The sequence below is a fragment of the Notolabrus celidotus genome, chromosome 16 (assembly GCF_009762535.1).
Source record: "Notolabrus celidotus isolate fNotCel1 chromosome 16, fNotCel1.pri, whole genome shotgun sequence".
In the NCBI taxonomy this organism is placed as follows: domain Eukaryota; kingdom Metazoa; phylum Chordata; class Actinopteri; order Labriformes; family Labridae; genus Notolabrus; species Notolabrus celidotus.
The window spans coordinates 7347397-7372701 of record NC_048287.1 but is presented as its reverse complement, the minus strand read 5'-3'; the positions used below and the strand labels follow the sequence as shown (position 1 = coordinate 7372701).

Sequence of the window (25305 nt, the reverse complement as noted above, 5' to 3'; positions counted from 1 at the left end):
TAATGGAAATGTCAGGAGGTAGACAAAAACAGAAAGTGAGAGCAGGGGTAATAAATTCTTTAAAGCTCAGAATGTTCAATGTTTCCTAGGAGTGTTAAAAGGTTGGTCAGGTACTTCTTTTTTTTTACATTTATCACGACGATTATCATCTTTAAGGTGAAGCAGTGGTGCCCTCTGGTGGATAACAGATAACATGATACACAGCCAAGGAAGAAAACACATTTGGGTGGTCAGTGGGAAATTTATATCAGCAACAAGTAGTACAAAACCAGGACAACAAGAAGAAAGTTAATCATACATGATGAAAATGTCAGGAGGTAGACTAAATGACAGAACTTTAACGTAACAAGCTTTCCTTAAATTCTTATTTCTCTTCTTATAGTGTTGAATGTGTCCGAGTGTCAAGGCTTCACTCTGTAGTTTAAAGGGAATTAATATTTCTAAACCTGGACCCTTTTTTATTTCATTTTCTACATATTTCTGCAATGGCTGTCCAACAGGTACAAAATGTTCTAAGAAAGCTCCAGTAGATTTCTTCTTCTTCAGCCAGCAGCCACGACAAAGGCTGAGTGCTGAAGTTTAAGTACGACCACTAAATGTCCATGTTTGTGTCCGACAGGCTCAGATTGTTACTTTAGATGTTTGGTTACATCACTGAGAGGATCCCTACAGAGACAGAGCTTTGTGTTCAGGAGGAGGATGCTTCTTTGAAAGTAGAAACCAACGTTACATTGCTTTCGTTAGAGAACACCAGACTCCACAGCTCATTTAACTCGCCGAACACAGGAGATGCTTCTCTACTGCTGATTCGACTGGTTACACTTTGATTTAGTGTGACATACTTTATTCAATCTTAACCATGCATGTTATTAAAGTTTAAGTCAGTGTGTAATCTGGAATATAAATCCCAGTCTGTTTTGAGGGTCTCTCAGAACAAACTAACTTCCTGTGTAGCTTTTTCTAGTACTGTTACGGATGTATGTTTGTTCTGTCTTCCCTCCCTCCGTCACCTTCTCCCCTGCAGGTTCTTCTTAATTAAGGCAACAAGGTTTAACTGGCCTTAATATGGGTCATGTGCAGGATTCAAATCTTAATTTGTTGACCTAAGGATATACAGTCACATAAATGTCTCCAAAGCCGCCATGTTACCTCCCAGATCAAAGGAGTTGCAGCTTTTTGTGTTGTTGTTTTTTGGCTGTGAAACAACATGGAGGGCCTTTTCTGGGTCCAGTATCTGGAGCACGTAAATGAAAAAGATCTACTCATGCAGGGATCCTTTCCATGATTTTCACTACAGCCATTCCCACCAATCCCTTCAATGGTTATCTGCTTGTGTTATATCGATTGGCATTATTTGGTCCGTTGACTGCAGACTACTTTTATAACAGCACCTGAAGGAGCGGAGCTGAAACAGGTCAAACATTCTGATAAGCTTCATTCCAATCTAATCAGGATTATTGTGTTATATCTATGTAATTATAATAGTTGACTATAAAAAGCTACTTCTTCACACTCATGTTATATCCCAGATTTGGACATATGACATCGTCTCATGCTCCTCTGCCCCTAATTTAATATTATGTAACATATACTCTGTTTGCATAGCCAGTCCTAAACAAAAACCTAACTCCTTGTGAAAACAAGCAGCGAGAGTCACACTGATGAGTCAGCTCTCTCTGTAACACGTCCTTCACACTAACGGCATAATAAACTCCACAACAAGCTGAAGCAGTGGCATTTCTGGAGTTAGCAACTCCACATTTTCTGCTGGAGGTGAAAACAACAAACAATGAGGGATGTAACGATACACTCAACTCACTTCAGTATGATTTTTATAAGGGTTTTAGCAAACTGTTGATTAGGATCTTTCATTTAGCCTTTTTTATGGCCTACATTGCTGTACTTCCTGCTTTAAAAAACAGGTTTTATTTTGAAAGGACACAAAAGGTACTTCCGCTAGATCATAAAGTTACAAAGCAAATAAAAACAGCAAAAGGCACGAAAAATGTTGGATGTTTAGCGCCCCTAAAGAGGCAAAAGCTCTTAGATGTAACAGACAACGGCTGTTTTAGAAAGCACCTGCTACATACTATCTACAAATGTAGTATACAGTATGTACAGCATACTGCATGCTGTACATACTGCGTTTGAAGGTAGTCTGTAGTATGACTGTTCTGTTGGATCCAGGAAGTTTTAGCATACTGCAGATTTTGCTCTTGTTCACATACTACTGCATACTGAATTTTGGCCAAATCAGTACATACTGCTAGTATAGTAGGCGGTTTGAAAACAGCCAACATCTCTCTCTCTCTCTGACACCTGCAGGTGCAGTGACAGTGCTTGCAACACAGTCACAAGTAGTAGTACTAGTAAAGAGAGAGAAATTTTGAGAGAGGATTTTCCTCTAGTTTGTCAATAGCAGAAAGCTAATGGTTAAAAATAAAGTGAAATGTTAAAATGGTGGTCAGACATCCTTTAACGGGATCCTTTGGCGGTATCGTCTTTCTGGGAGACACTTTATCCTCAGCTGCAAACTCTTTACCTGCTGCTGCAATGTCTGTATGACCCCTTACGGACAAGAAGCACGTAATGATGTCTGATCATTTTTTCATCTCAGTGATTTAAATTTTCTCTACAGATTTCTAAATGCCTGACGAGGTAAAGTTACATCCCAAGAGAGAACCCTTCATCTGAAGCAGACAGGTTGACTGATCAGGATGAAGTTTAGTGATTATTTCATTATTAATCTAGCAGGACAACGCTGCTAATCGTAGCTTCGCTTCAGGTTAGTGCTTTCATACTATCAGCATTAGACTGTGGTTCTGTTCAAAGATGTAGACCTGACACAGTTCAAACCCAAACCTTCAGTAAGAATAAAACCGTCTGTCAGACTTTAAGGGAGTTTGTCAGATTCAGCTTGAACATGACGACTTTCGAGCTGTGGTCCATTAAACTCTATAATCTGGGCAAATAAGAGTATCAGATCAAAACTGGGTATCAGCAGGTACTAAATATAAAATAATCAGATTCAGATCGGCTCATCGGGTCTATTGACTAGATCGCAATGCTCATCAGGCAGCTGCTGGAGCTAACACAGGTCACTATCACAATTTCAAATTAAATGTGGAAAATAAAATCACTATCTCTTCATTTCCTTGTGTTAAAAACTCATTCTTTGACTTCAGCATGAAACATTTTGGAGCTTATGTTCCTTTAGTTTGTTTTCTTTACCTTTTAAATGTTTAAAACTTGTTGTTGTTCTTTCTGTATCTAAACCGAGTAGTGATAGTGCCGTACGAGTATCTAGTGTGAAAAGGAAAGGTTTGAGAAGCTTAAACTTCAACCTCTGGAATCAGTAATGTTTCCATTTACTTTCATTAACTTCATTTGTAATTCTAACTCCTCTGTGTTTGCTGGAGTGTATAAACTGCTAAAGCCTCTAGAAATAACTTGAATCCCTTAAACTGTGAGTCTGAAAAGTCCAACAAACTCCTTCAAAGTGTGACAAACGTCCTCTAAGTGAAAACAACTGGTTAAAATAAGTTTGGTTACTCTGAGCTCAAAGTGAAGCTGATATGACACGTGTAGAAGGCGTGACCGACAGAGCAGCTGTTCACTGGTCTTTGTCGGGTTTGTAGATGGACAGGGTCCGGGCTGATGGGTCGGTGGCGTTGATCCAGCGGGGCATCCAGTAATGCGACAGCCAGTCGGCCCGGCCGGGGAAGTGCTTCTCAAACACCTGCCTGAAGTAATAGGCCTCTTTGGTGGGAGGAGGGAGGTGAGGGAACGTCTTGTGAGCTCTCTCCATCTGATTGTCGTTCACCTGAGAGAAGACAGTGAGCAGGGCAGACACTATGAGGACAGAGACGACTCTTTAAATCAACTTATCTTATTCATCTTAATTCAAAAATTAAAAAGTGTGTCTTTGCAGAGCGTGTGTAGATCCTCATCAGGACAGGAGGGGGAGAGTGAGAGGGGAGCTTGTCCTTTTGAATCAGTGCAGTTTTCTCAGATGGATAAAATCATTGTAACTATTTAAAGCTTAGAAGTACAGTCATGTTTAAAAAGCTGCTGTGTAAAGTTGTGTGCTTGTTGTCGTATGAGGTCAGGGAACTTTAAGGAGTGTGTTTATCTGTGTTCATATTTCTATTCTATTCTATTTTGAAAGCCCTCGTTAATACACAAAACCATTTTTGCAATACCGCAACAGATTCCATAACCAAAGTATCTTTCAGTTTGCAGATGACATCAGACGATGATGAGGTCCCCTAGAGCAGGACTTCCCAAACTTTTTAGCCTGTGACCCCAAAAATATAAGTGCGAAAGACTCACGACCCCCAATGTCCCTCAAAATGATTGAATGTCGCTTCATTCAGCTGGTCTGTAGAAAATCAGCCTACCTATATGAGCATGTGTCTGTGTTTCCTGTGCCGTTATGAATTAACCTACTGCTACTGATGCTTTTGATTATTAACTGTTCACTAACCCTAAACTTAGGAGTTATCTGGCAACAAAGAAAGGCAGAAAACTCATTACATTTTCTATTTTTGAAATTTTTGTTAAATGTACTATTTTTAGATAAATTAAGAAAAAAAAATTCTGGAAGACATCTAACGACCCCCCCTTTGTGTCTCACGACCCCCCCAGGAGGTCCCGACCCACACTTTGGGAACCCCTACCCTAGAGGAACCATGTGAGGGAGCTGTCTGTATGGCACAATCACAACAATCACTCCCATAATGTGGCAAAATATTATCAGAAAACCCAAATCTGTTCAGCTTCTAGTTAACAATAATAAAACCCTTCAAATGGCTAACTCCCTTAGATTCTCAGTCATCCCTCTCCGGGTCTTTGACTACGGACGGATGGTCAAAAAGTCACAACAGCAGTTATTGTTTCTGAGATGTCTCCAGAAGCATGGAACGTCCAGAGGAACTCAAAGGGAGCATATTGGGGATGTTACAGTACGGGAACATGAACTAATAAAGAGGATCGCTTCAAAACTGGATCACGGCTTCCATAGCATCATCAGTTTAGTGAGTAATGTGTAACTCATGTAATGACTTATTTTAACTCCACTACTATTTGCAGCACCTGGGAATGTATCTTGTTACTTTAAAATACTTGCTCAACACTGAGGATAATATAAAACTCATCTCACCCAGTCTGTTTTCAGAGCATGTATCCACAGGTGGTAAGACCTGTGCACAGTAGCGCTTAGTGTCTGTGTCTCTGCTATTTTTTTTATTATTCCTATGCTGCCCCTTATTTACCTTTCAGAAAAGCCAATCTTTGCAGCAATAATAAACATGTTAACAGCCTGGTTCAAAACACGAGTTTAGGTCTGAATAGCTCAGGGGGGATTTTATCATAACCTTTTATTTTCGAAGGTATTAAACTTACAAGTTTTACCCAAATAAGGGCATGCTTGAATTGATTGACAGGCGGACACCCTGTAACTGTTAGCGAAAAGGCTAAAGGCCCGCCTCTGTACCTCGAAGATAGGACGAAGATAGGTTGTGTTCAGCATTTCCAATATGGCACCCGCTGACAATTTCAAAACAGTGCTTCAGCAACAGATGGTTGACGTCACGGATACTACATCCATTATTTATACAGTCTGTTATTTACTGATGTTATATATTTATTACTATTGTTTTTTCATGTACCTGATTCTGATTGGTCATTTAAAAAGAATGATTTAAAGACAAGTATAAGATCTCTTAGATACAAACTCAGTCATTTATAATTCATCAAACACATGCTGAGAGACAAAGACAGGTCCTTGGTGTCTCAGCTCTCAGCCCTGCAGTGAAACACTCACAATAGACTCCAGGTGCTCCTGCAAGCAGGTGTACCAGGACTTCTTCAAAGACATCATCCCGTCACTGAAGGCCTCTTTACGCCTCCACAGGATCTCATCAGGGATCAAGTTTAGACCTTTGAAGGAGTCCCTCAGAAGATGCTTCTCCACTCCATGCTGCGGAGAAAACACAACCCGACTGTTTCAGTGAGAAAATGATGCAAAGCATGTTCAGACAGCACAGCAGGAGGGATTATCAGCTGACCTTAGGAGTCCTCATATCTTCAGGCAGAGAGAGGTAGTACGCTGTGAGTCTGTGGTCCAGGAAAGGCACTCTGAGCTCCAGACTGAGAGAGGGAGGAAGATCAGGGATCAGCTGTTCAAAAATAATCTGATCAGATTAAAAATAATCTGATTAAAGATATCAAATTCTGAAATAAAAGTACATCAACAGAGGAGGTCAGGCAACCAAGTTAAGTTTTTATGCTGATGAAATCTCCAGTTAGTGCTGTTCAGGATTATCCTGATCCCAGCAGAGAGCTGGATTCAGGCTGGATTACAGGAGCTACCTGTCATAAAGCTTTATGTCAAACAATACAACGTTTTGAAGATGATGTTGAAACTTTAGAGGTGTTATGAAATATTTGGCTCTTGAATTGCTGAGTGGATAGATTTGACGAAAGTTGTGCTCAAGATTTGGTTGTTATTACTCAAGACAAACACTTTTAATCCAAATTCACCACATATTGCCTCTGTAGAAACCATTACAACTTTAAACACATTCTTATAGTTGAATTTAGCAGCTGCAGATGTGCTTAATGTGTAGGCATAATACATGAGGGCATTCAGCTCTGCTGGTGTTCTTCACCCCAACTTTTTGCAACAGGGTGTGGAGCATCACAACTCAGCATGCATGACGGACAGTAATGTCTGTATCACAGGCAGATCCTGCTGCACAGCAGGCGGCTGAAACAGTCCCCGACATGTGTATGGGTGCGAGGGCCCGTTCATCGCCCCTTGCAGCTTCAATTTAAAGTATTTTTTATGATCATGCCTTTTATTACTTTACCATCTCTGTTGTTTCTGTCTCTCAGATCTTTTGTGGAGCACTTCGGGCTGCATGCTTTCATGTATGAAAGGTGATAAATAAAGTTGAGTTGAGATGAGCTGAGTAAGGCTTTTCATCAAGACAGCTCAAATTAACATCTCCAAGTGCTTTTACACAATATTAGTTATCCCTCATGTCAGTCCATTAAGTCAGTGTTTTTATCAAATCTGATTTACTGGAAAAAATGCAGCTAATGCACTCCCAGTCTTGAAAAGTAATTGTGCAGCAGAAGTATTCAAAAGTTTTGGAATGATGAGCTTGGGGCTGGATATAGTGGGGTTTTATTCTGTGTGGAGTGTACCTGGCCTGTCTTTTTGCATGATATCAGAGGGGGATAATGATGCAGTGAAGGTGTTACCCGTGTGCAGCAGTGGTGCGATCAGCGCGGAGGACATCAAACAGGTAGAGCTCTTTCATCAGGCGAACGCTGTCCTCTGCAGCTGCTGCAGGAGTCGGAGCCTGAAAGAAGAACGCACCTCTGTCAGAATCTACACTTCATATTTAACATTCACCAGATGGATTTAACATGTCCAACGCATGTTTGTAGAAGCACCCATGACACTGATATGTTAAAGGTCACACCGCTGAGATACCCGCCAGATCATATCTCTGACTGTTCAACAGAACTCAAGTCTGATCTGAGTGATAATGTAAAGGCTTCAGCTGCAGGATAAAACATGTCACTGTTATAAATGTGTCACATCAATCATACATAAAGGAAAAAGAAACATGTTTAAAAAATCTTGAAATACTTTGACAGTTTCAAGTGATTGCGATTGAGAAAAAGATGAAACCAGAATACTGTGCACGAGACAGGAGCTGGACGTTTGGATAAATTCAGTGCAAGTTAAACAGTGTGAGGGGGTTTAGCCTTTGGAATGCTGTTTGGAATAGACTATAAAAAATAAATACTATGGTTTTCAAACTTTCTTTACTTTTTGATTTCCATTGTTTTTACATTTAATAGTACTGAAAGCAACAGAACTTTTAAAAAATCAAAGGATCTGTCGTCAAATTTTCAACTAAAAGCAGAAACGAGCAGAAGAGTGCTGAGGTGTGTTCTGGCTCTGGCTGTTGAGGTCGGTCGATTCAAAAATATCCCAGAGGAAAACAGACTCTGTGAGATATGTGATTTGAATGAAGTGGAAACAGAGTCCCATTTTCTTTTGTACTGTAAAAACTATGATGACCTCAGAGAGATATTGTTTCAAGAAATTGCCTGTAAAAATCCTGAAATATTGTGGTAGACCGATGTGCAAAAACCAAATTGGTTGTTTAATTTTGACGTGTTTAAACTTGTTAATTTTGTCTCAAAAGCCTGGAAAAGAAGACAAGTAGATTTAAGTAGTGTGCCTTTTTATTTTTATATTTAATTCTGTTATAATTTTCTCCCCCAGTTTCCTTACCAGGAATGATCATGCTGTGAGCTCTGACCCTGGACTGTACAAATGTATGGTGTCTTGTAAGCCCATGCGGGCTGGGCATATGATTGTATGCATGACACAATAATAAAATAAAAACTTCAAACTTCAAACTTCATGTTATTTTTCATGAAGGGTGCAATATTTGGACGTCTCTGCAACTCTAAAGTACATCATGCTGTGATGTTGGTCTTTGCTCTTCTGACTCTGCTTTTCCTGCAGGCCTCATCTTTTTTTGAGAACCTTACATGGCTCTGAATATGAACTTCTTTGAGTTTGTTTTCCTGTTTTATGTGCTGGATACTCTTTTACTGAATTACAGTCACTGCTCTCAAACTTTACTGTAGTTTCTTTGTGAAACCGTGAAAAGTCACATCACAGTTTTCCTTGCTTCTTTGTGTGTCAGTATAAGCACTGTCAGTATCAGTGGTAGTAGGATGTTTATCATTTCTGGAGGACTTGCCTTGTGGAAGTAAATGTATCCCTGAGTCAGCTCGTCCGCTCCCTCTCCAGAGAAGATCACCACACTGTCCGACTTCTCCCTGATGTACTTTGAAACCAGGTACATCCCTGCAGAGAGACGGCTTTCATTACAAAGAGGCAACACACAAACCTGTCAGATCAGAGGATGGCTTCTGTAATGAATAAACAAGGCTAAGTCAGCCGTGAATAGAGTGCCCCGGTCATAGAGGGTGATCTGAACAGACATGATGTTCACTCAAATACTGTGCACTTCCATTTTTTGCACTGACATATTTCTGTAATGTACAGCAAAAAAAAAAATGAATGAAAGAGTCCCACATGTAAGACAACAGTTCATTTGAAGTCTGTGCTGTATTTTTGAGGATATTTTGTCTGCTTCACCTTGATGTGAGCAACCATTTCATTTGGGACTATGTTTCCATCTGCACCACAACTCTGTATCCTTCCACACAAGGCACACAGTATTGGATCAGCAGTTTGAGTAAGTGTTATTTTGAAAGGCAAGCAACAAATACAAGAAAATATGGACATTAGAGATCACTTGAGTAACTGTAATAGAAACAGAGACGGGGTGAGATGTTGTATTCTCTATTTGTTCGCTGTCCTGATGGTTGGGTTAGTATTCTTAAGCAGGAGTCTTGTAGGATTATTTGGCATTTGAAACACAGAAAAATGACTCATGCAGGTGTGGAATTGTCTCGTTTCTGTACATTGTTGATGTTTACGCAAAGTGCAGCTAACCTGCTGTCTCACTGAACAGAACTTTCTGAAATCTATACGGTGACTGGGACACTTTCTGGAAAACACGGGCCAGGACCGACTGTGAAATCTTCAGAGAAGTGGATTTTTTTAAATACAGTCTGCAGTGGCCACAGCCCCTGATGTCTCACACAGCCGACATACAGACAGCATTATTCTTTTTTATGCAACGCTTTTTCTTCTCTTAAATCATTTGGTATTTGAAAATTCCAATAATTGCAGACCATTGTCTATCAATGCCTGGTGGACTCGTGTTCAAACACTACTCTGAAGAAGCAGTGATGGGTTATATAGCTCAGTAAATGTCCGGCATGCCACCCCCTCTGACCTCTGACTGTTAAACTAACACCAGTGAATCCAGAGTGATTCAAAGCAGGCAGTCAGGAGGAAAGAGGAATGCAGCGATGCAGCAGACACATGCAGAAATGTGAGCCGTTCAAACTCTCACAGACAGAAAACTGCTGGTTCCTTTTATTATATTAACACATTAGAATTGTATTCAAATCATCATCAATAGGGATGCATGATATTATCAACTTAATGTCTATCAGCAGATAACAGCTTACAAAGTTAACTATCAATATTGACAAGTATGACATTTCTGCTATTATGTACACCTGATAAGGTGACGCATTATTAATGCACAAGCAATGACAACTTGCATGCCCAAACAGCAAGCTTCAACATGTCGGCCGTATTAAAGTATTCTGAGGTGTGGGAAACAACTACAAACTCCAACACTCCTTTAACACCTTCAATGTCACTGCATCACAAGAACCGTCATCTTGAGCAGCACCAAGAGCTGCCAGGGTCAGACACGACATATGGTCTGGTGGCCCGGGCCCAGTAAAGTTTAGGCAAGCTGAGAAACGAAGCCAATTCGGATTAGCTCATCACCGGGCCAATCAGAATCTTCTTCTTTGTTTTAATTGGCAATAAAAGTCTGAGATGTATGCTTGATTGATTATCTGAAATACATGTGGGGAAGACAGGCAAAATGTGGGGGGCGTGGTCTCGCAGTCACATTGAAAAAATGGAGGTGAAGGAGGTGTGTGGGGCAGAGAGCCAGAGGTGCTTTCTACCTTTGTGGAAGACTGAATTCTCATGGGTGAAAAACGGTGAAAACAAAGATCAGTCATGTATAGTCTGCAAACGTCTCCCTGTGAAAGCCGATCGAGTGGGTTCGTTTTTCAAAGGGATGGACGACTATGGAACGCAGCACGGTTTAAGTTAAGTCCATGTATCATCGACCATTAGGGACAAAATAAATATTGTCTTTACTCCTCAACTCGTTCTTTAGCATGCTGACTCACCGACAGAGGCACGAATGGTGGTGATGTCATAGGTCTCCAGGTGGAGGATGACTTCCTCCACAGCCTGGATGCCTTCCTCTGCTGTGAAGTTCACCTCGTGGTGTTCACTGCCAATGTGAGCTGCAACCTGATAAACAAAAAACAGCCGACTTAAAACCCAGAGACCTAAAATCGCAAACTTCACATGGAATCAGTAGTACATCATTGTTTAGCGTTCGGACTTGTTACAAAAACTGTTAAAGTAAGGTGAGGTGTTCGACAAAACTGACCTTACGAGCAGCGATGATGTCAGGACTGCCCTCTGACCCGATTGAAAACGTCTGAATGGGATACTGCAGCTTCTCCTCTTTGGCCAGCTTCACCAGTGTGGCAGCAACCAAACTGGAGTCCAGACCACCTGAAGGAGGATCATAAACATGAACCACATTAATCCAAACCTGTCCTGCACCTGTCCTGAAGTAACCAACTCATCTGCCTTACAAATATCTCAGCGGCTCTCTTCAAAGTTGCTAAATTGCCTAAAAAACTAGTCAAAGCAAACGGTTGATGATAAATAACTGTTTAATTTCCAACACACTTAAAATGACAAACTACTTGACTACAGTATCTATCTTTCACAGTGGTCTGGATTTTACTTCTGGAAGTGTTCTGGTTTCTGGTTTGTAGTCTGAGTAGCATTGATCAATCAGGTATCAGCAGGTTTTGGTGTTTGTAGGAAAATGGAGTGTCTGTATGGAGAGCAAAAGCAGGAGGAACACAATCTAGCGTAATGAACAAACAAACATGGACAACAAACACTGCCACAAAAATCATACGCCTCCCCACACCAAACCTGTCCCAACCTGAGCTAGCACCGTAACACTGGACCCCCAACACCCCCTCTAATCATTCTTCACACTGCTCCCATCTGGTCGCAGATACAGATCCCCATACTGCAGACAAGCCCGGGTTTGGCAGGAACTTTGTCCTGTCCGCCATAGCACTTCTAAACAAAAGACCCCAGTAATGTGCCCTGTTTATATATATATATATATATATATATATATATATATATATATATGTGTTATGTGTGTATGTGTGTCCTTTGTGTCTATACAGTGGACATCAAAAGTCTACACACCCCTGTAAAAAAGCCAGGTTTTGTGATGTAAAAAAATGAGACCAAGATAAATCATGTCAGAACTTTTTCTACCTTTAATGTGACCTATAACATGAACAATTCAATTGAAGAAAAAAACAAAATCTTTTAAGGGGAAGAATAAAAAACTAAAATAATGTGGTTGCATAAGTGTACACACCCTTTAACTAATAATTGTTTGAAGCACCTTTTGGTTTTATAACAGCACTACGTTTCTTTTGTAGGAGTCTATTAGCATGGCACATCTTGACATGGTGATATTTGCCCATTCTTCTTTACAAAAAAGCTCCCAATCCATCAGATAGTGAGGGCATCTCCTGTGCACAGCCCTCTTCAGATAAACCCCACAGATATTCAATTGGATGCAGGTCTGGACTCTGGCTGGGCCATTCCAAAACTTTAATCTTCTGGTGAAGCCATGCTTTTGTTGATTTGGATGTATGCTTTGGTCTGTTGTCGTGTTGACAGGTGAAATTCCTCTTCATCTTTATCTTTCTAACGGAGGCCTGGAGGTTTTGTGTTAAACTGACTGGTTTTTGTGTCTGTTCATACTTCCCTCCACCTTGACTAAGGCCCCGGTTCCAGATGAAGAAAAACAGGCCCAAAGCATGATGCTGCCTCCACCATGTTTCTCCTCGTGTCTGGTGTTCATTATGTCATGTGCAGTGTTTTTTTAATGACAAACATACCTTTTGGAATTATGGCCAAAAAGTTCAACCATGGTTTCATTAGACCATAAAACATTTGCCACATGCTTTTGGGAGACGTCATGTATGTTTTTGAAACATTTTGACAGGCTTTGACGTTTTTCTTCAAAAGAAAAGGCGTCCGTCTTTATAGCCACCCTACCCATAGCTGAAACATATGAAGAATAGGAGAGATGTTGCCACTTGTAGTACACAGCCAGTACTTGTCAGAAATTCCTGCAGATCCTTTAATGTTGCTGTAGGCCTCTTAGAAGCCTCCATTAGCAGTTTTCTTCTGGTCTTTTCATCAGTTTTGGAGGGATGTCCAGTTCTTGGTAATGTCACTGTTGTTCCATATTTTCTCCACTTGATGATGACTGTCTTCACTGTGTTCCATGGTATACCTAAGGCCTTGGAACATGTTTGTACCCTTCTCCTGACTGATACCTTTCAACAATGAGATCCCTCTGCTGCTTTGGAAGCTCTCTGTGGACCATGGCTTTTGCTGTAAGATGCAACTAAGGAAATGTCATGAAAATCCTCCTAGAACAGCTGATCTTTATTGGGATTAATCAAAGTCACTTTAAATTATGACAGGTGTATACTGACTACTACTAGTCATGAGTTTGAATGTAATTGGTCAATTCTGAACACAGCCAGATCACCAGTTATAAGAGGGTGTGTACACTTATGCAACCACATTATTTTAGATTTATATTTTTTATTCTTCCACCCCAAAAAAATCTTTTTTTTTCAATTGAATTGTTCATGTAATAGATCACATTAAAGGTGGAAAAAGTTCTGACATGATTGATGATACATCACAAAACCTGGCATTTTAACAGGGGTGTATAGACTTTTGCTCATGGGTTCATGTGAGATGTGTGGGATGATGTGCACCAATTGTTGTAAGGCTGGGTGGGTGTTTATTATTTATGATCTCCGTGTATGTATACTTGTACAGACTGTGGCAACACATTTCCTTGCTAAGGGCAATTAAGATCTATCTATCTATCTATCTATCTATCTATCTATCTATCTATCTATCTATCTATCTATCTATCCATCCATCCATCTATCACATCCTGGGTCCCTTCATTGGTAATCGAAGGAGGATTTATTTCTCTCTATAAACAAATATCTGCATGAAGAGCAGCTAACAATCTGTTCTAGATCAAACATTTACACTGAGACACAAATCTGCTTGATGCTGTGTCACTAAAGACGACCAGCGTTTCTATTTCCTAACTTCTTGAAATTTATCAGAAATTATGGCCTCCGACCTCCATTCAAAAAACAAACATTTGAAAATCTGCATCATGATGTTATTTCAGCAAACTTTTGACCCATGAATTGTAAGGAAATTACATGAAATCACATCTTTTTCAGGTTCATACTGTTGAAGAAAAACCAGAGCCTCTGTGGAACTTAATATTCCCTGTGACTGTTTTCTCCTGCGTTTAATCAAAGCTCCAGTGAGGACCTTTCGGTTTGTGCTGATTTTGGCATCCCCAGCAGTTAATTGGGCCTCTTATCTCTTTGCTGATTTTGTCCCACACATGTGTAACTAGTGTGAATAATTTGTCTCTGTTTGGGTCCAATCCTGCTTTTCCTGAACTGTTAGGAAGAAGACTTGAAAGTACAAATGGAGACTGAAACTTGTGGGTAAAATGTTAACTGTGGTTACAAATCAATGGAGATGTGGGGTAAATTTTTTCTGGTAACTTCTATGAGTGGGGGTGCTATCTGATGGACATTTGAAGAAAGGGTTAGAATTGTCTGGAGCCCCAGTAAAGAGGTCTAACAAACACAGTCCTAAACCCAAGCAGTGAAAATGGATGGAGCTGTTTTACTTTGGTAGCGTCACATTCTTTCTCACCCACAGAAACCCATTAACTACCATTCTCTCTCACTCTGTGCCAGATGCCTGCCGACTGTCTCCTGTCCCTGTTACTTCATCCCTTAATCCAGCCACTCCTCCTGTCACCCCTTCCCTCCAATCCTTACACAAGTTTTCCCACTTTCATTCTCTCATTCAGCCATGCAGGTAATTAACCAGGAATTTTCCATGGACTCCCTGCCAAGACGCCATAAACCGACTGCATTGACTCTGAAGCCAGAATTGTGCCTGCACATGTCTGATTACCTGACAGAAGACAGCCTATTCTCCTGTGAGCCATGAGACGCTTTCTCACAGCGTTCTCAAACAGCATTCTGATGTTGCTCTTCACTGTTTCCTCCTCGAAACCTGTAGGGACATCATTGTTTACTAAAAGTTTAAACCCACGCTCACCATGTGACCAAATTAACATGAGTGAACAATAAGAAGTATCTTACTTGTAGGTAGTCTCTCCACAGTGTCGTAAACTGCATGAGCAGGCTCCTTCGTGCAGCAGTGAAACGGCTCCATTTGAATTGACTTAACTTTGCCGCTCTGCTTCAAATCAAAGACCTCAAAGTGCCCGGGTAGGAAGGGGGTGATGTTGGCAGGGGTGGCCATCGTATGAGTTATGTCTGTAAGACCTTGGAACAGAGTTACGGCAGATTAAACACAGACAGAAAGCTTTAAAACATCTGTCACAAGAGTATGACAGACCCAGAATAAAAGAAGGGAAATCCACGATGGTGGTACCTTTGGCTTCTGAGCAGACTGCGAGGAATCCATCATCTGTGAGGAGTCTGAACAGAGGCCGCACACCATACGTATCTCGTCCCAGAAAGACTTTTCTGTTGGATGTGTCCAACAGAACAAATGCAAAGACGCCATCCAGGAGGGTAGCCATCTTCTGGATGCCAAAGCGGTCATACAGATGGAGCAGAATCTCCCCGTCCACTTTGGTCTGGTGGTCAAACTCAAACTGCTTTTTCAGCTAAAAGATCAACGACAACACAGAAAATACAGACTCTTAGTTTCCTGAAGTCTACTCAGAGAGGATTTTACTTGGATAAGAAAAGACAGGGGATTGAAAAGAAAGTCTGGTGTGATCAGAGGTTAAGGAAAATAACTCAAAGTGCGCTCAGTGTCAGGTGTGTTGTCTTGCTTTGTTTTCAGGGTGGTGGTGGTCAGGGTGGTGGTGGTGGTGGTGATCTAGATGTGCAGCCAAAACACTGTGGGAATTGGTGCACATGTTTGCGGCACATGTTTTATCTCCAAGGCTTTTCATAGCTGGGAGCTCACATAACATGCATCTAAATACAGGCTGGAAAGATCTCTTACACTGTTCACGTCTGAAACTAGAGCTCCAACTATAGTCTCATTCGACCTTTTCACCTAAAAACAGGTCTCCAAAAATAAAGAGTGAAATCCACAGTTTTCATGAAGAGAATAATTACAGCAGCTCTTTCAGAAACAGAGCAAACATGACACTGAAATTAGATCTTCAAATGATTTACAAATTGACTCCAGCACCTTTGAGACTAACATTAGCAGAGCTAGCACCACCAGCCTTCAGTCCTCCTTTCCAGGTTCACCTCCACATGTCTGTGCTGGTGATATGTTACCTTGGTCGAGTGGATATATGTCAGTTTAACCAGACACAGCTTACCTACAACTTTATCTCCATTTACTAGATCTGACAAACCACGCCATGCTACAAGTAACAACCTTGTGCGGGTTAACGTCCAGGTATATTATAGCATTTCAACATGCTAAGGATACGATTTTCCCAGACTTCTTTATGGCTGAAAGAAACCCAATTTGTGCTCAACAGACTGCTGCATAAACTGTTATTTGTGATCCTTTTATTTTGCCTTTTTTATAGTTTTATGCAGAAGTTGCTGTTTTTTTTATAATGAGCATGCTTTTATAATGAAAGGTACATTTGATCATGAAGTTATGATAGCAGATAAAAACAAGAACGATCAACAGTAAATGTCTGCCCCGTCTGTACGCCTCTATTCAGCTGCTGATGAGAGATGTGATGGCGTTGGTTAGAGGAGTCAGAGGTAGATAGTACCCTCTGCTGTTCAAAAAGGGTATCACAATTTATTTTTTTTGTACTAATTTTAATCATCCCTTATGTGTACCAACTTTTTACTTTCATGCAACTCGAGGTACCATCTCTAACCAAAGACTGTATAAAAAATGGACGTAGTATCCGTGACATCACCCATCTGTTCCTGAGCGCTTAGTGTGAGGTAAAGAGGCGGGCTTTGAGCCTCCTAGCCAACAGCTACAGTGTTCCTGCCTGTCAATCAAGTCAGTCATGTCCTAAAATTGGCAAAACTGGTAATTACAATATCTTCTGAACCGTCGCATTAGAAAAAAATACTTCCCCCGAACAGTGTGTGCCGATAGAGAAATTAGCTTTGTAGACCCAAGCTGTTTTTTGTACCAGGCTGTAAACATGTTTATTTCTGCTGTAAAGATTGTCTTTTTTGAAATGGTGTCTATGTGGTTTCGGGTGTTTCTGCAGCTAGCCTCAAGTGGATACTTGATTAATTCCAATTTATAACACTTCTGCATGGGCTTCATATTTTGAGGGCAGAGGTTGTCACTTGTCTCTTACCTAAACCTCACAAACTGACCATGTATACTGATATCATAGTGATGTATTCTTAAAACGCTATCCAATGATAGCTTTCTTTTCCTTACCGTGTGATGGTTGTAAATCTCTCCGTTGTAGCAGAGCCAAAGGAAGGGAAACTTCTTGATGCGTAAGGGCTGCATACCGTACAGCTGGTCCACAATAGCCAGCCGGTGGAAACCGAAACAGCAGTTGGTGTGGCCGTTAACATTCTCAAAGCGGAAGGCGTCCGGGCCCCGGTGAGCAATCTTCATGGCACTAGTGCACTGAACTGACAGGCACTCATCACTGCCAAATAAAGCCCAGATCCCACACATTTTACCTCTGCATGGAAAAAACAGAAAACATGTTTAGATTCAGGTAGCACTGCATTAAAAACAGACATGACTCTGTAGTGGAAGTCACTGCATTAAAAACAGACATGACTCTGTAGTGGAAGTCACTGCATTAAAAACATACATGACTCTGTGGTGGAAGTCACTGCATTAAAACAGACATGACTGTAGTGGAAGTCACTGCACTAAAAATACACATGACTCTGTAGTGGAAGTCACTGCATTAAAAACATACATGACTGTAGTGGAAGTCACTGCATTAAAAAAACATACATGACTGTAGTGGAAATCACTGCATTAAGAGCAGACATGACTGCAGTGGAAGTCACTGCATTAAAAACATACATGACTGTAGTGGAAGTCACTGCATTAAAAACAGACATGACTGCAGTGGAAGTCACTGCATTAAGAACAGACACGACTGCAGTGGAAGTCACTGCATTAAAAACACACATGACTCTTTAGTGGAAGTCACTGCATTAAGAACAGACATAACTTTTTAGTCAAAGTCACTGCATTAAAAACAGACATGACTCTGTTGTGGAAGTCACTGCATTAAAAACATACATGACAGTAGTTGAAGTCACTGCATTAAGAACAGACATGACTTTTTAGTGAAAGTCACTGCATTGAAAACAGACATGACTGTAGTGGAAGTCACTGCATTAAAAACAGACATGACTCTGTAGTGGAAGTCACTGCATTACAAACAGACATGACTCTGTAGTGGAGATCACTGCATTAAAAACAGACATGACTCTGTAGTGGAGATCACTGCATTAAAAACAGACATGACTCTGTAGTGGAAGTCACTGCATTGAAAACAGACATGACTCTGTAGTGGAGATCACTGCATTAAAAACAGACATGACTCTGTAGTGGAAGTCACTGCATTACAAACAGACATGACTCTGTAGTGGAGATCACTGCATGTGCTTAAATTCACTTCAAAAAAACATTGTCTTAAAAGCTGAACCAATGCAAGGAGGAAACCAGACAAACAAGAAGACCTTACACATTTCAGCATGACTCAAACCACATTCTTCTCCTATTATAGCATGGCTTTGTAGTAGAAGAGTCCAGGTGCTCCAGTCCAGACTTGTCACCCATTGAAAAACATATGTAATTAAAAATTCAAAAAAGCTGCAGAAAAACAGATTAGATCTTCACACTGTAACTCCAGTATTTTTAACCTTAACACTTTTTTTCTTTCTTTTTTTTTTCTTTACATGTCTCGGGATCCTTACGACTCACAGCTGCAAAACTTTGTTGCTTCCATCTGGCCCCCACAGTAAAGTCCTTAATGTCTGCTTTAAAATCCCTGTAGGCCAATGTCCCTGATCAAAGTATGGGTCCACTACAGGCCTGGTTTTGCTCTGACAAGCTCAGATTAATCATCAAAGTCCTTGACCTCACAGAGCAGTTAAAAACTTCAAGATAAAACCTTCTGGTTTCCTACAATGCTGTCTCCAAAGCTTCCAACCTCCACACACAGAAAGGTCGTTTCTTCTTTTACACTCATCAACTTCAAAGTTCTTACTAATATTCTCATAAATTACGAAGAAGATGTCTTTAGTTTATGTTTTTGTCGCCTTATTTCTTGCATATGACATCGACACACTGACACATATCTCGTAAGGGTTGTATTTTGTGAAAAGTTTTGGTTGTTTATCTTTTGTATTTGAATCTGAACACTTTTTTTTAATACAATGATGTGATGTTTTAAGTTTTTGGTCCTTTTGTGTCCTGCTCCTGAAGAGTTTACAATAAAACTACAACTAACAACACAAGTAATGAAGAATTAAGTTAAGAATCAATAAAAAAAAAGTTGAAGTCCAAAAGTCATACAAATAACAAATGAAGAAGAGTTTGAGACTGTAGTGTAATATCAGTGAGTATGTGTTGAACAGTAAGGCTGTTTCACCTGTTTAATAGCTGGTGATTGATGCATGTCTGTACACATTATGCAGTCAAAGAGCATGTCTATCCTGAGAGGCGCCCTGTCCCATCTGAGAGAGTCTGCTGAAGGTTTTATTTCACAGCATCACAATGACTCCTTACAAACCCTGAGGCTGTGCCCAGCCTGTTCGGCGTCTCAGGAAGAAAAGGGTTGTGCAGTTTCGCTGACACACATGGTTTAATATTACTATTATATAAGAACACTGTGAGAAAAAATAAACTACTAATTCCCATTGTCAGTGAACATAGCATTACATTCAAACTCAAGACCGACATTTTTGGTCTCGCTTTTAACCGAGTCTTATTATAATAGTTTTATTTCACCTTACTTTCTTTATCTATTTATTATCTACTTCAAATTTTAGTCACTTTTTAAGTAAAGCATCTTAGTTTCTTTTAATGGTTTAATCTTATCTTAGTAATCTATTTTATTTTGGTGAGTTTAATTTCCTGTTGAGTTCTTACATCTTATTATACCTCCAGTGTTTCCTTGTTAAGATATCATGAAAGTTTTTCCTCAGTTCGTTCAGCAACTTCTTTTTTATTTCTCATGTATTTACATTTTTACTATTATTTATACTATTTATAATATTTTTATTATTTTTATTATTATTATTATGATTATTATTGCATATCATGTTCTTAACCTTGGGATTTCTTTAACAGTTTTTATTATTTTTAATTTCTTCTACTTTAATTTGTTTTTATGTACAGCACTTTGTGTTACAATGCCACTGCATGAAAAGCGCTTTACAAATAAAGTCGGATTGATTGATTGATTGACACTGTGAAACTGAAGTGCATTGGTATATATGATATATCTAATAACTGTGACTGTGTAAAGTTTAATTGAAGTTAAACTTTAGCACATTGTTTCTAACCTTCATAGCTCCACAGATATGTTCAATCAAACATATTCCTACTGAGAATATTTTAATGAGCTCAACTTCTCTCTGTATTTTATTTTGATTTATGGGGTACACATATTAGTTGAATTGTAACCCGTTTTCAACAATAACACGTGTACAGTAATACAGGCTGCCCACATGTGCTGTTACAGCAGCTTCTCATTAAGCTGGCCTAGCAGCATGTCCTTCTCTTTGGAGTGAAGTGAACATGACATTGAACGCCACTTGAAATCCTGTTCATTTAATATCTGTTCATCCTTTGGCGAATTTTAAACACCGAACAACATAATTTACAGATTTAACGTGATATATTGCTCGTTTTTGCTCAATTCGGCTAACACTAAACTGTGATTATGTCGGTAATAATCCGAGACTGGGGCGTCCTTTCCTCCTGCAGCTCATTGTGCTCCACGCCGGGTGGAGATCAGCTGGTGTCCATGTGAGTCACACATATTGCTCAAACGTATTAAATAAATGCTCCTAAGTTGATAATACATACGCCGAATTCTCAAACACACACTTTCGATGGCATGTACGATCATTTCGTTATGTATAAGTAGTTGAACGTATAACTAATGTCAGGTACAACCAAAATCGACAAGTTTCTGAGGGAGGATCTGCTTTCAAATTCAGCACAAGTTAAATGACTTTCTGGCTCCCAGCCACAAAGCAAACACAGGAGCATCACAGATGTGTAGGAAGCACTCACCTAATCCTTTAGATGATGTCTGTGTTTGTAGTAAAGTAGAGACTCAACCTTTGCAAAGCGGCTGAACTGATGCAACTGCTCCACCGCTGCGGGTAGTCAAGACTCAACCATGTATGACCGGAAGTCAGTTTTCAAAATAAGAGCTATCATGACTGAAGAAAGCATAGACATAATAAATATCTGTATTATGTATCTGCAAGAAACAGTAACATTTGAGAAATTGAACGGTTTAAATAAATTGTTAATTTCAAGAAAATATAAAAACTGCATCCTAAATAAAGGAAATAAAATGTGCTTATGGGACCTATGTGTTTTCAGGCCGTCCTCTTAGAATCATTCCCTGCAGCCGCTCATGTTGGTTGTGACAGTCTTTTATTAATTCTGCATGTATAACAGGAAAGAAAGGAAGAGTAGAATGGTGATTCTTGAGGTAAGCACACACACCAACCTGTAGCAATTCCTCCGGTGCTGTGACGAATTTTACTGTATGATATATAAAAGTGTAGCTTTTACAACACATTCTAACATGTTGTGATTCTATAGTGGATTTTTTAAAACTCATTTCACTAAGTGTAAATAAGTAAAAAATGATGAAATAAACAAAAAGTGATCTGGGCATATAGTACTATACAAAGTAATACAATAAGACTTACCCTTCTCTACTGGTGGTCAAATATATTTTTTCTCTTTTTTGATAATATTTTCTATATGTTCTAATTTATATTTTGGATCCCTTTATTGTGTATTATTATTATTATTATTATTATTATTATTATTATGACCTTCATCTGGTTGTTTTAGTCCACTATTTTAGACCATCCACAACCTCGCCCCCCCATATCTGTCCGACCTCCTCCATGTTCCCACTCCCTCCCGCTCCCTCAGATCCTCTTCCTCCATACACCTGTCTGTCCCCTCCGCCCGTCTCACCACTATGGGGAGCCGAGCATTCAGCCGCTCTGCTCCCCGTCTCTGGAACTCATTGCCACCTCAACTCAGAAACACAGATTCTTTCCCCCATTTCAAATCACAACTCAAAACATATCTGTTCAAAACCGCTTACTCCGTCTGACTCCACTTGCACTGTCATTTTGTTATTGTTTCTATTTTTTTTTTTTTTTTTTTTTATTACCCCTTGTTAGTTTATATTGTTTTCATTTCTGACTCTGATTTTGTTTCCTTTAATGTGAATTCGTGTATATATATATTTCTATCTGTGCGGTGTCCTTGAGTGCCGAGAAAGGCGCCTTTAAATAAAATGTATTATTATTATTATTATTATTACTATCTAATGTCTATATTGATATATATTGTTTTCTTATTTATATGTATTTAAATTCTGTTCATTACAAAGTAATATAATAAGACTCCCCCTTCTCAAATCCACTGTACAGTTTGCCATGAGAGAACAAGAAACTTGGAAGGGAATAATGAAAAAGAGAGAACACGTCTCACGGAAACGCTTAATTAAATATTAGTAGAAGAATTTAAGAACAAAAATACACAATATTTTTTCTTATCTTAAAAATGTAATAATATTTTGAAGGGTAAAGCTCATAGACTATATTATTATTTTTATTTGTGCCACCTTGACGGTGCAGGCTCGTTTCCGGCTGTAACAGTGGATGCTGTTGCATCACCTGCAGTTTGTCTTCCGCTGAAGTGATGACAGAGATAATGTGATGCGATGTAGATGGAGCTGCTGATTAATTTACCCGTTAGAATAAACATAGCAGTAACTGCAAAAAATAAAAATAAAATAATAATAATAATAATAATACTAATAATAATAATAATAAGAAGAATAATAATAATAATAATAATAATAATAATAATAATACTAATAATAATAATAAGAATAATAAGAATAATAAGAATAATAATAATAAATAGTAAATAAATATTATATATATATATATTAAAAAAGTATAGAAAATAAAATGAATCTGAAACAAAATTGAAAATTAAAAAGAAAGAAAACATTATAAAAAATGTTTTTTCTACATTTTGTTATGTTACAGTCTTATTCCAAAATGGAATTCCACAGAATACTCCATAATGACAAAGTGAAAAATGTTTTGTAGAAATTTTTGCAAATTAATTAAAAATAAAACACTCAAATATTGCATGTACAAAAGTATTCAGACACTTCACTCAATACTTTGTTGAAGCACCTTTGGTAGTGATTACAGCCTCCAGTCTTCTCAGGTATGATGCTGCAAGCTTAGCACACCTGGATTTGGGGAGTTTCTCCCCTTCTTAGAAGTTAGATAGGGAGCGTCAGTGCACAGCTATTCTCAGGTCTTTCCAGAGATATTCAATCAGGTTTAAGTCCAGGCTCTGGCAGGGCCGCTCCAGGACATTGAGAGACTTGTCCTGAAGTCACCCCTTTCTTATCTTGGCTGTGTGCTTAGGATTGTTGTCCTGTTGGAAGGTGAACCTTCGCTGCAGTCTGAGGTCCAGAGCACTCTGGAGCAGGTTTTCGTGAAGGATCTCTCTGTACTTTGCTGCGTTCTTTTTTCCCTTGATCCTGACTAGTCTCCCAGTTCCTGCCACTGAAAAACCTCCCTACAGCACAATGCTGTCATCACCATGCTTCACTGTAGGGATGGTATTGTCCAGATGATGAGCCGTGCCTGATTTCCTCCAGACATTCAGACCAAAGAGTTCAATCTTGGTTTCATCAGACCAGAGAATGTTGTTTCTCGTGGTCTGAGAGTCCTTTAGGTCCCTATTGGTAAACTTTCATGTGCTCTGTGCTGAGCAGTGGCTTCCGTCTGTCCACTGTGACTCTACCATAAAGGACTGATTTGTGGAGTGCTCCAGAGATGGTTGTCCTTCTTGAAGGTTCTCCCATCTCCACAGAGAAACGCTGGAGCTCTTTCAGAGTGCTGTTGGATTCTTGTTCACCTCCCTGAACAAGGCTCTTCTCCCCCGATCGCTTATTTTGGCCAGGCGGCCAGCTCTAGGGAAAGTCCTGGTGATTTCAACTTCTTTCATTTACATATGATGGACACCACTGTGCTCTTTGGGACCTTCAATGCAGCAGACATTTTGTCTGTGCTGTTCCCCAGATCTGTGCATCAATACAATCCTGTCTCGGAGGTCTACAGACAATTCCTTTGAGGGAAAAAATTAATTTAATCCATTATGGAATATGTCTGTAACATAAAGTATAGAAAAAGTGAAGGGGTCTGAATACTTCCGTACCCAATGTTTTTGGAACAAACTCCCTGAAAGCTGTAGGTCTATTCCAACTCTCACCTCTTTAAAATCAAAGATTAAGACTTTTTTATTTGCCACTGCCTTCCTATCTTAGCTTATTTGAACTCACTTTAAATACTAATTTTAATGTAATTTTCAATATATTTTAATTTTACTTTTCCTTTCTGTTTTATTATATTTGTCATTTTAATTGTGTTCTTTTATGCTTGTCTGAATGTTTTAATGTAAAGCACATAGAGTTGCCCTTGTGTATGAAATGTGCTATACAAATAAAGCTGCCTTGCCTTGTTTTCTTGCAGAGGGTGCAGCTGGCTTCTATTTATTCATATTGATTATTTAGAGCATATAGTTTATTTAAATCTTGTTTTTTTTATCTTATACAGGCGACAGGGTCATGGACAGCCAAGTCTCACTGATGTGCGTGGAGAGTGAAGGCTGGCCCGTGTGGTCTGATCCATAAACTGTACAAAAAGATGAGTGCAACAACAGTAACATGGTGCTAGAACTTCCCCTGGTGATTGGCTGCAGTAAAGGTCATAAAGCCCACCTCCTCCACATGAACAGATGAAACATGGGTCAAACAAGGAACGTGAAAAAACCTGTCAAGTAATTCATTTTTCAGAGTTCAGTTTTTATCAGTTATTTGAAGCTACAAAGAGAGGAGTAGACCTCATGATTGACAGCTGTGTAGACCAATGAGGCTGAATTTAGGCTTTATTTTTTTACATTATGAGGAGATGGAGGCATGTTGTCCTTATTAATGTATAATTATGAGCTACCGGAGTTCAAACTGCTGAACAAGTTCACACTGGTTTTGATAGAAAGCTGTCAGAACACAATGTGTCAGTTTGTTGTGTATGGGGCTGTGTATAGCTGCAGACCAGTCAGGGTGTCCATGCTGACCCCCGTCCACCACTGAAAGCTCCAACAGT

The 25305-nt window shown here is 39.5% G+C and overlaps 1 protein-coding gene across 1 annotated transcript; it reads right to left on the bottom strand.

The window, feature by feature from the left end:
• Nucleotides 1-221: 221 nt before the first annotated feature.
• asns (asparagine synthetase) lies at nucleotides 222-21261 on the bottom strand. The gene is made up of 12 exons (XM_034705312.1): nucleotides 21149-21261; nucleotides 17306-17561; nucleotides 15344-15581; nucleotides 15049-15234; nucleotides 14858-14959; nucleotides 11157-11284; nucleotides 10888-11014; nucleotides 8796-8902; nucleotides 7270-7370; nucleotides 6069-6150; nucleotides 5825-5980; nucleotides 222-3823 (listed from the first exon to the last, which is right to left on the bottom strand). The coding sequence occupies exons 2-12, from the start codon at nucleotides 17552-17554 to the stop codon at nucleotides 3614-3616; spliced, it is 1686 nt and encodes a 561-aa protein (XP_034561203.1). The 5' UTR covers nucleotides 17555-17561; nucleotides 21149-21261; the 3' UTR covers nucleotides 222-3613.
• Nucleotides 21262-25305: the final 4044 nt, after the last annotated feature.

Bases quoted from the DNA above. Each gene is read 5' to 3' on its own strand.
- asns (XM_034705312.1), bottom strand. From the start codon at position 17,554: ATGTGTGGGATCTGGGCTTTATTTGGCAGTGATGAGTGCCTGTCAGTT. The intron at 11,285-14,857 runs GTAATCAGACAT...ATCCTCCTTCAG, and splicing joins AATAGGCTGTCTTCTGTCAG to GTGGTCTGGACTCCAGTTTG. The intron at 11,015-11,156 runs GTCAGTTTTGTC...TTTGTTTATCAG, and splicing joins ACATCATCGCTGCTCGTAAG to GTTGCAGCTCACATTGGCAG.